At 45.4% G+C, this 10,370-nt stretch overlaps 1 protein-coding gene across 5 annotated transcripts in view; it reads left to right on the forward strand.

The window, feature by feature from the left end:
- Positions 1-10,370, forward strand: part of LOC100642196 (protein split ends) — a 117,101-nt gene that overhangs the window by 91,839 nt on the left and 14,892 nt on the right. For 2 of the 5 annotated variants that reach the window (XM_048414613.1, XM_048414609.1), the window contains exons 3-7: positions 3,990-4,870; positions 5,804-6,450; positions 7,474-7,654; positions 8,187-8,478; positions 9,594-10,334. In XM_048414613.1, the coding sequence (XP_048270570.1) occupies positions 3,990-4,870; positions 5,804-6,450; positions 7,474-7,654; positions 8,187-8,478; positions 9,594-10,334 (2,742 nt within the window). The remainder of the gene's footprint in view (positions 1-3,989; positions 4,871-5,803; positions 6,451-7,473; positions 7,655-8,186; positions 8,479-9,593; positions 10,335-10,370) is intronic. The other 3 variants (XM_048414610.1, XM_048414611.1, XM_048414612.1) reach the window with 3 other exon arrangements.

The following is a 10,370-nucleotide window of genomic DNA, read 5'->3' on the forward strand; positions in this document are numbered from 1 at the left end:
TACGCGAACCGATGACTTTATACTCGAGTGCACATGTTTTTCTACACTGATCGCCAATCGCCGCGCACTTTTTCCTCCCGTTTCTTTTTTCTCGTGCTCGTGAACCGTTCCAACTCATCATATTTCTCAGCGGCGAACTCGAACGAAACAACACGAAGTTTATCTTCGATCTACGGTATCGTGAAAACGGCCTTAACAGGTCCGCCGTGTGCGTCTCAAACTCGATTTAACGTGCAGCTTTATCGAGTGTGACAGACGCGAAGAAAGAAAAAAAAACGTGGCATGCGTAATAATCGGCATACGACTACGTTAAATTCACGTAAAGCGCGTACGTACAGTTTTACGATTTAAATAAAATTTCGTATGATAATGATTTTGCGAACATTATGCCGTATTAAGCTTGTTTACGTGGCACGCAAGGCATTGTTATTCCGCCGATCGAGATTACGCGACCATTAAATGATTGTCATCGATCGAAGTACTGTTTTGTCACCTGGGTGCTCTTAAACGATAATCTGTCAAACAATAATATCAGTGAATCGACGAGTTACATGTTATAGATTACACATTTTTGTATGAATCTATTTATAACGCAATTTATAACGTACCAAAGAAACTTGTCCTTACGAACATCTATTAAAAAGATTGATACTTGACGGAAAGAGATGGTACTTACGTGGCGTTCTTTTCGTGTTTACTTTGCTCTTCTGTGAGGGGAACTTTTACGCAATTCGCGGCAAACCTGAATATGTAGTCTGTTTGCATCAATTATTACCATTGATTTCGAGTCTGCAGTTAAATCGACGCTATTCATCGGATATGAAAGATCTGCATTTCTTCTTTATATTTTCTTTTGATTTCGAGATCTCATTTTAATTTCGCATACCTAGTATTATTGCGTAAATCTAGTAAGAATAAGATGCGTTGAATCGTAACTCGATAAAGATTCAGCGTCACAATGATTTTTAGAAAAAGATTTATAAATAATTCAGGAAAAATTAATTTTAGAAACATTCGTCTATTGGAAATTTGAGTTAGATTAACGAGCAACCGAATTAATTAATGTTTTCAAACAATAGTGGTACATCGTATTTATTGCTGTTCCTATAGAATTTTCATTATCTTTCATTAATTTACATTTCATTGACCTCATTTAATATCACGACTTTAGCATCACAAATTTCACCATTGCATTGCATTGTATTGTCACGTTGATTCTGTAAGGAATACATATTATGAAACACATTTACGTTAGATTGCTTAAAGTGAACCGATTGGCTCGTTTGTTTATATAAAGTGATTTTTTGTTTGTGGATGTAGCAACTATGTTGTAAACGTTATTCAAATAAAACTTAGCCGCGTATACGTGGAATTTCGAGTACCAAGAATGAAATTCGAATATTTTTACAAACATTATAAGCCAGGACGCAAAAAGTTAATTTGCAAAAATTTAGTTGAAAATCCTGTTAGGGACAGAAATGTATGAACAGGTAGCGGAAGTAGGTATCCATAAAATTATAATCACGCTAGTATATTTATATTTTATATTAACCTTATAGCACAAGATTACTTATTTACCATGCAATTAAAATTAATATTTACATTTTTGTATAACCAAAACTAATATTAAACAAAGCTTCGTTGACATCTACTCCCATTACCTGATCACTTACTGTTGTCCTCGAACGTATATACAAATTTTCTACGTAAAAAGCTACAGATAGCTATTTATTTAAGATGCACGTTCTAACTAGCGTATTTCAAAATATTTCACCCAAGCTCTGACGAATCTTATTTACGTTCTACACGCGGAGCATTCGATAGCCAAAATGAAAGGTTCCTTGGATCTTACGAGAATGGTCTCACGGAAAAGGAAAAAAATGAGAAGAAAGACAAACGGGGATAAGAAATAAAAGGAGGAAAAGAAAAAGGGTGTCGCCCGGGTAACGGAAAAATTTCACAGCCGCAGCGGATTGCTGGAGGTTCGCATGGCAACGTCCTGGCTCCTCTCGCAGGCAAACAAGATCGTTCGAGAAACGAGAAACGGCTACGCGTAATGCAGCCTTTAAAGAGATTCAGGTCGAAGTTTCTCGCGAAGGTGGGAGATAAGCGCGCCGGTGACCGTATGGTAACGGAATGAACGTGAGGAGGCGTCGGGAGAAAGGCTGCTGATTCTTCGCCGTGATTATGCCTCGTGCATGCTGTTAACGTGTCTCGAACGCCATACAACGACCCATCTGCGTGTACGTGAACGTGCATACACGATCGAATACGAGCGATACAGTCGGTAGAAGATACATACACACACAGCCAACTTGGACGCAGCGTCGTGATAACAAGCCACGTTTTTGAACTTTGATACCCTGATGAGTATGACCGGGACCGATAAAGACGTAGGAAGAACGGTCGTGGCGCTTAAAGCGGCAGGAAGCGTTGCTAGTTTTTGAAACGCCTAAGTCTCAGCTTCAGGTTGTTTTTAATTTCTCCGATACAAAGGTTCGGAAATTTACCAATTTCGTTAGATTCTTATTTTTACGGTGCTGTTACTGTACGTTTCGTGTCTCGTTAATAGTTTCGTAGGTATGTTATTTGGATAACATAGAGCAATCTAGTTTAGTCGAAGTAAGGAGGAGCAGATAGTTCGGATAACTGGATGTTCCGATGATAGTAAAGGTTCGGTAAATAGCTATTCTCACCGGTTTGTCTCGTTACGTACTTTCAAATCGTAGAACGTAAGTGTTTTGAACATTAGAACTTAAGTGTTAAGGTGTCCTCAGACAGTCGATAATATTGTGATTATTTCAAGGTTTTCAATGGAAATGCGGTTTATCGGTAAATATTGACAATAGACGTTAATTGATAGTTCGAGGGCACCTTTAAGGCTTCAACTGTCTCTCTTCCTTAACACGTACAGTTTATTTTGCATAAAAGCTAATGATTATAAACATTAATACACCCGTTATAGGAGTAGTATAATCGAAGTGTGTAATTGAAATTACGCTCGATTCTATCTCGGATAGTACAGACTCGGTGTCGGTATTAATTTGCTCGTGCAAATGAGGTGCGTATAAACGAAGTTCTGCTATAATCGATAATCAAACGTATAATATAGCGTGATAATATAGAAATATACGATAGAGGAATAGATTTCTTTTAAATTCAACAGCGAGAGGTCGACGGCATCAATAGCGTATACTTTTAAGTTTCGAGCAAGTTAACATTAGGAAACGAAGCAGCCAATGCTTGGCGAGAACTTGATGGAACGATATGCATATAACGCGGGGAACGTCACCGGTATGATCGATGTCGTCGACATCAAGGGATCTAGAGGAAATTTCATTTTAAAATTTGCTATACGGTTTTCGTTTTACTGCGTTAGAATAAGTTTGTCACGTATCTTCAAACAGTTTGTATCTCTCTCGTCGAACAAGAAGTTATGCTTGCGAGTTAGATTCGATACGCGCATTATAACGATAGAAGAAACACTTAAAGTGTATTTGTTGGTTGCTCCTTCATGTTGATTAAGATCAGTGAACGATATCGGTATTTTAACGTACACCATCGGGAACATAGTCCGATCGTTGATCGTAATTCGCATCTCAAGCCGTATCGATAAAACAATTTTGGACATGTGGTTAAAACTGTTCCGTCAGTCATCGAACCGTTTGACGATACTTGACGGCTCGTCTATTTCGAGCGTACTCTACGATCAAAAAATAAACCGCTCTCTGTACTACGATTAACGAAGGAATTCCTACAAAGGTATACAACCTACAACTTTTCGATTCGTTGTATCGTTAATTAGTAGCGAGGAAGGGGTCCGATCATTAACGAAAATTTCTCGTGACGCGGTTCTTGAAAAGAGTTCGCGATGATTCTAAATTACTATATACAAAGCTTGAATTCTGTGTGGCAGAAACAGATCCGTGTGGTATTTGCGACTAGTATCGTTGCATCGTTTGATTTAACGCGATCGTCGCGTGTTGCAGAAGTTCGGAGGATCACGGATCCGGCGGGGGTAGTGGCGGAGGAGTCAGCGGAGTGGTCGGCAGTGGCGTCGCCGGTTCCGGCATCGTCAGCGGCAGCGTCGGCAGCGGAGTCAGCGGCGGCGGCGGCGGTGGCGGTAGCGGCAGCTGCGGCGGCGGAGGATCCGCTAATGGAGGCGGCGGCGTCGGAAGCGGAATCGGCAGCAGCAGCGGCGGCAACGGCAGCGGCGGCAGCGGCGGCAGCGGTGGCGGTGGCAACAGTGGCGGTGGCAGTGGCGGCGTTAACGACAGAGAAAGGGACCGAGAGAGGGAGAGGGAGAGGGAGAGGGAAAGGGAGAGGGAGAGGGACCGAGAACGAGACAGAGATCGGGACAGGGACCGGGATAGAGACCGGGAGAGAGAGAGGGACAGGGAGAGGGAGAGGGACCGAGAGAGGGAGCGTGAGAGGGACCGAGAGCGAGAGAGAGGCGGCGAGGGGTTCGAGTCACGTGGCTCCCACGGCAGTTTCTACAGCAGCGAACGAAGCAGTCGAGGGGTCGGTTCCGGGGGTGGTGTCGGCAGCGTCGGCGGCGGCGGCGGCGGTGGCATCGTCGTCGGCGGCCATCCGGCGGATCCTACTCCCGGTGATCCTGGCGGCTACATACCCCGCGGCCGTCCACCTCCTGCCAGCTCTTATCACGTGACATCGACCAGGGCGAGGGATCGGCTCTACTCGAGAACCGGCCCGTACGCCTCCGGGCCGCCGCCCCCGCCCCACTTAGATCGTCATCGTGGTGGCCTGCCACCGTCCTCTTGGTCGGCCTACGAGTCGACGACCTCGAGGTACGGGAACGCACCGCCGCCACCCTCGCCTGCCAACAACGACGCCTACCAGGACGAGCAAGGTAATTGCCCTTATACGTACCGATGCACCACATCACCCACACCTCTCACATTCTCTTCTACCATCGCGTGTACAACACGTTCGTTTCCACCTTTGCGTCTGCGTCCGCGTCTACGTTCGCGTCTGCGTCCACGGAGTCCGCCTCTGTGGATCTTTTCCTCTGTAAGTGGACGCCTCTTACTTTGACTATGCGTCTCTTCTTTGCTTTTCTTCGTTCCATTTCTTTCGTTGATGCGCGCCTCAGGTCTTTTGCGTGCGCGTTTCCACGCGATCGCTGGGTCACGCGGTTCTACCTGCGTTACCCCTACCTGCGTGGAATACACGTGATTCCCGCGGTTCTCGGGATTTCCAAATTCCCTCTTACGATACTTTCTTCGAGTCATTCTTCCTCTTAAATTCGTGACAAACGCGTATCAACTTACAGATCGTGTAAATGTTTCTTCCACGTATGCGAATAATCCGAAACTTGCACGATCCGTGTTTCGCGGTTCGCATCTTAACGCCCCCCGGACGCGACCATCCCCCCTTCCTCCGGTTTCCCAATGCACGCTTGGTAGCGTTTTTCGCGCGGGAATCACGACGATCCAGCCAAATTGAGGGCACGCTTACGCGCTCGCGTTTCAGACTATTTTAGCCGCGAGTGGAGCGCGATGACCGTACGCGTGCGCTCGTTAATGGTACCACGATGCGACTCGAGGCGTGACGATTGTTTTGATAGTTTTAATTACAGAGGCGAGGAAAAACGGAGAAAGAACGGTTTACGGGCGGCTTCGCTCTATATGAAAGATGAAAAAGAGTATTGTCGAGGTATGGGTGATGTTGGTTGGCAGAGACGCGGCTATTCTAATTAACCGCGTAATATTAGCGTTAAGAATTATTCGATAAGGAGCGTCACTGAAACAGATAATAACGATAACAAAATATACGTGTGTAGATTACATTCGTCGTCTTGTTCCACTAGGCGGCGGTGGAGGCGGCGGCAGTAGTAGCAGCGGTGCGCTACGACAGCACAAAAAACAGCGTAGAAAATCGCGAAGCGGAAGCAGCTCGCCGAGTGGTAGTAGCCGCTCCGGTAGTAGCAGCAGCAGCCGCAGCGGTAGTTCCGCCGGCAGCACTTCCGGGGGCAGTACGTCGCCCGGTAGTTCGCCGCATCGTACCGGAAATGCCGCCGTCACCGAGGACCGCCGGCCGCTCGCTATCCGCGTGCGTAATTTGCCGGCACGCAGCAGCGACACATCTCTCAAGGACGGTCTCTTCCACGAGTACAAAAAACACGGCAAAGTGACGTGGGTGAAGGTCGTGGGGGCGGCCGGCGAGCGATACGCCCTGGTCTGCTTCAAGAAGCCCGAGGACGTGGAGAAGGCGCTCGAGGTGTCTCACGACAAGCTATTTTTCGGGTGCAAGATCGAGGTCGCACCTTACCAGGGTTACGATGTCGAGGACAACGAGTTCAGGCCGTACGAGGCCGAGGTCGACGAGTATCATCCGAAGGCGACGCGGACGCTCTTCATCGGCAACCTTGAGAAGGACGTCACCGCGTCCGAGCTCAGGAAGCATTTCGAACCTTTCGGCGAGATAATAGTAAGTTGGTCCGTTACGACCAGTTCGATCACACTTGGAACCTAAAAGAGAATTAGGTTTAATGGAAAAATCTCTTTAGATCGAAAGTACCGATGCGTTACAGTCTCAAATAGGCAACTCGAATCAAATTTCTATACAAAGTTTCTTTCTCCAACGAAATTTATTCGATTTTATAATCAACTTTTTCGTCATCCTAACTTTTATATTGTCGAGGCGCGAATTCAAGTACGAATTAAGCGTTTCTTCTAGGTATCGAGATGTTAGATAGAGATGTTTAATAGCATAGCGATTAAAGCAGAATCATTTCCTAAACTTTGTAACAAGCGTCAGAGTAATTAAATATGTAACAGCAGCTACGTGTGATGTCAAGTGACGCGTTATAAAATTGCGCAACAAATAACAAATAACACACAGTCTTTCTCTGTATATGTAGACTTCTCTAACACTCGCTCCATTCGACAGTAACAACGTCCGAACGGAAGCTTATTGGAAAGTTTTGAGAATCGGATGCGATCGAAATTTATGACGCGCGAATTGGTTGTTCGAATATTAACATTTGAACCGGACATGAAACAGTCGAAACAGAACTTTGAAATTTTAATCGTTCCGTGAATGTTTCCGCGAATAAGACAGTGTTTTAATAAGAAACGATACTTTGAATACGTCGCTTGGCACGAATCAATAGATTCTCTCGTACGAATAACTGAAAATTCAGCGTTACAAAATCAAATTTCAGATATCTCTTACATTCGATTGCATTTCGATCTCTTAGTGTATCATCGTTCGAATATCTTTTCTACTTTGCGCTATCGTGTTTTTGGCTTAACGATGTTTTGCTACCTCTTCGGTAATGTTCGATTCTTCATTTTTGTTCAAACGCAAAATTCTTCGCTTCGTAGGAACTCGAACGTTGGTCGAAGTGTCGACCAACAGGCAAAAAAAAAAAAAAGAAAAAAAAAGGAAGAAACAGAACGTCGGCAATGGCGTCAACAAAAAGTTAAATACCATATTTAAATGTTACAGGAGATAGATATTAAGAAACAAGGCGCGGTGTCGAGCTATGCCTTCTGCCAATATTCCGACATCGGTAGCGTCGTTAAAGCTATGCGATCGATGGATGGCGAACACCTGGGTGCGAATCGAATAAAACTCGGATTTGGAAAGTCGATGCCTACGTCCTGCGTATGGGTCGACGGTATCGGAGGTAATTATCGTAAAGAGTTAATAGATTTCTCTAAAAAAAACCACCTATAAAATTGTATAGTTTATGGTTAGAAGCCACCGAATAATTTTTCTCGTCGAACAAAATTGCTAATGATCGAAATCGCTGGAGGCTCGCGAGGATAGGATGTTCTCTAGACTGGTTAGACTGGTCTTTGAAGCGATTCCAAATTGACGAGTATGACCGTATTCTAAAAACAAACGCGTACTTAAAGCGCCACAGCGCCATCAAACTCGCGTCTTTTCCAACGAATATCTGAATTATACGTGCGTTTCAAGCTCCGCATCGCTCGATCGCGTCTCATTACGATGATTTGGCGTTACTTATAGACTACGTTTAGGGCTCTTTCGATCTATTCGTAGTATATTTTCATACCGTTCATAAATAAACATACGATTGGAAACGCGTAACGATTTCAATTGCCAGCGATTTTTTGACAAATATGTAGGAAGAGAAGGTTCTCTTCAAAGTATGTGCCAATGATGCGTTAACCATACGTTATACGTTGTTTCAGATTGTATGTCAGAAAAATACTTGAACATGCAATTCCATCAATTCGGACTGATAAACCAGGTGGTCGTGGATCGCGAACGCGGACACGCTTTGGTCTTCTTCGAGCAGATCAGCTGCGCACAAGCCGCCGTGAAGGAAATGCGAGGAGCCGCTCTTCGTGGACGCCGTCTTCAAGTTGACTTCGCCTCCAGAGAGTGCCAGGAAACATTTTACGAGCATCTGGAGCGACAGGGCATCGCTGGGGAGAAACCTTGGGACACGAGGCCATCTCCGGCGGCGACTTTCGATGTCTCGTATGTATAGTTCTCAGCAAAAATAAGATATTTTCTCAGAACGATTAATTGTGGAAACGTATCTCGGTATTCTTACGTTGCTTAAGTATAGTTGCTTTAAATCGTTCTTTACCATTGCGGCGAGTGTTTTACTTTTCTTGGTTATCTGGACTGTTTCCTCCGACTATGTTAAAATTGGCTGAGATCGTTTTTATTCTATCGCAGTATCGGCTGATCTCGCTAAAGCGTTACCATTTTTAGAAAACTCTCGTAACGAGCTGCAGCTCTGGAGAAGGGCACGCGATGATTCGATAATTTAAGATAACCATGGATTGAGAGATTTTGTTAACCATGAAAAAGTCGTTGATTATGATCGTACTTGGGCAATGAGATGGTGGGTACTAAAATGGCTGAGATAAATGAAACGCTCTCCGTAGACAAACAAACATGTTTTGACGAAGTATTTTGAATTACTATAAGTGCTACATAGAACGTCTTGCGATGTATGCGACGAACTTTTCCGTAATGTTTAGCAGATATTTTCGTACGAAGGACGCTGTTCGCGGTTATGGATTAAGTTGCACGTGTTATCAAGTTGAGCGAGAAGTAAGATACTGCACGTATTTGCAGTTAAACGACAATGCAGCTTCGTTTTACCATTTTCGCGTTTTCCGCGTTCGAGAAGATTAGCTAACCTACCTCAAAATTTCTCATTTGGCCATCGTTGACGCGTAAAAACAAAGTTGTACGCTGCAACGTGTTGAATTTCAATAATTAATCTTTCGCAGTCGGTGTATTTTTCTGATGACACTACCAACTTAGTCGGGGCATTTTTAAGTTGATAAATATTTATCCTCGTCGTCCGATTTCGAAAACGAATAAAAAATTTTTAATTTCGTTTACTATCGTAATCAACCAAATAATAACTCGAGGGATAGGCAGCTGACTCGTTTACATCGACGTTTCTGCGTCAGCTTGCTCGATACAAAAATCATTCACTCCATTCTAGAATGCGTGCAACCTATCGAACGCAAAGGTCGCTGCTAAACATTTCAGAAAAGGCAAAGAATACTTGGCAGACGAGCTCGCAGTTATACAGCAGAGAACATGAAATATAGTACACCCGTTATTTGAAGGATTCCTTGCAGGCGGGAGCGCAGCAGTTTTGACTCCGGGGTGACGGTTTCAAACTCGAGTAGCCGATTTACCCGGTACGAAACGCCCCCGAGGTCGAGGACGGCTAGTTACTCCCGCACGTCCGGAGGCGGAAGCACACCGGGTGCCAGCCCGGCTCACCCGACCGCGATGTCCCGCAGCAGTAGGCGCTCCTATCAAGACACCTACTACGACGGCGAATATACCGAGCCAACACCCCGTCGATTCCGCAGCTACGACGAGTTCAGCCAGGGAAGCGGGGCCAGCCACGACGACTATCAGAGCAGCGTGCTCGGGGATGGGAAGTTGAACGACGACGATTGTCCACCTCCTTCGCGTCGACACGCGGTTCAGAGCGTAGTAACCAGCGTGGATCCACCGGCGCCGCCTCCGCCGCTGCTACCACCTCCGGATATTAGGCATCTTCAAAAGGAACGGGTACATCTGCTGGAACAACTGGAGGAATGTCACAGCAGCGGCGACGAGGTCGGCTTCGCGCCAAAGAAACGAGTGAAGATCGATGGGACGTCCACCGCCATACTCTGCGAGGACGACGAACCCGAGATCGCCTCGTTGCTCGTTACTTCGCACTCCAGCAGGAAGGGTATGGATATCCGACGAGTCAGCGACAGCAAAGTGGTTGTACATCATGGTACGAGGAGAGGAAGCTGCGATGGACGAGGTCCAGGACCTTGCAAGCGTCGTCGCGACGTTACCAGCAGGTAACATGGTTTCTGCGTTGTTTTATTGATATTTTA

Source organism: Bombus terrestris, chromosome 3, assembly GCF_910591885.1.
Source record: "Bombus terrestris chromosome 3, iyBomTerr1.2, whole genome shotgun sequence".
Classification (NCBI taxonomy): Eukaryota; Metazoa; Arthropoda; class Insecta; order Hymenoptera; family Apidae; genus Bombus; species Bombus terrestris.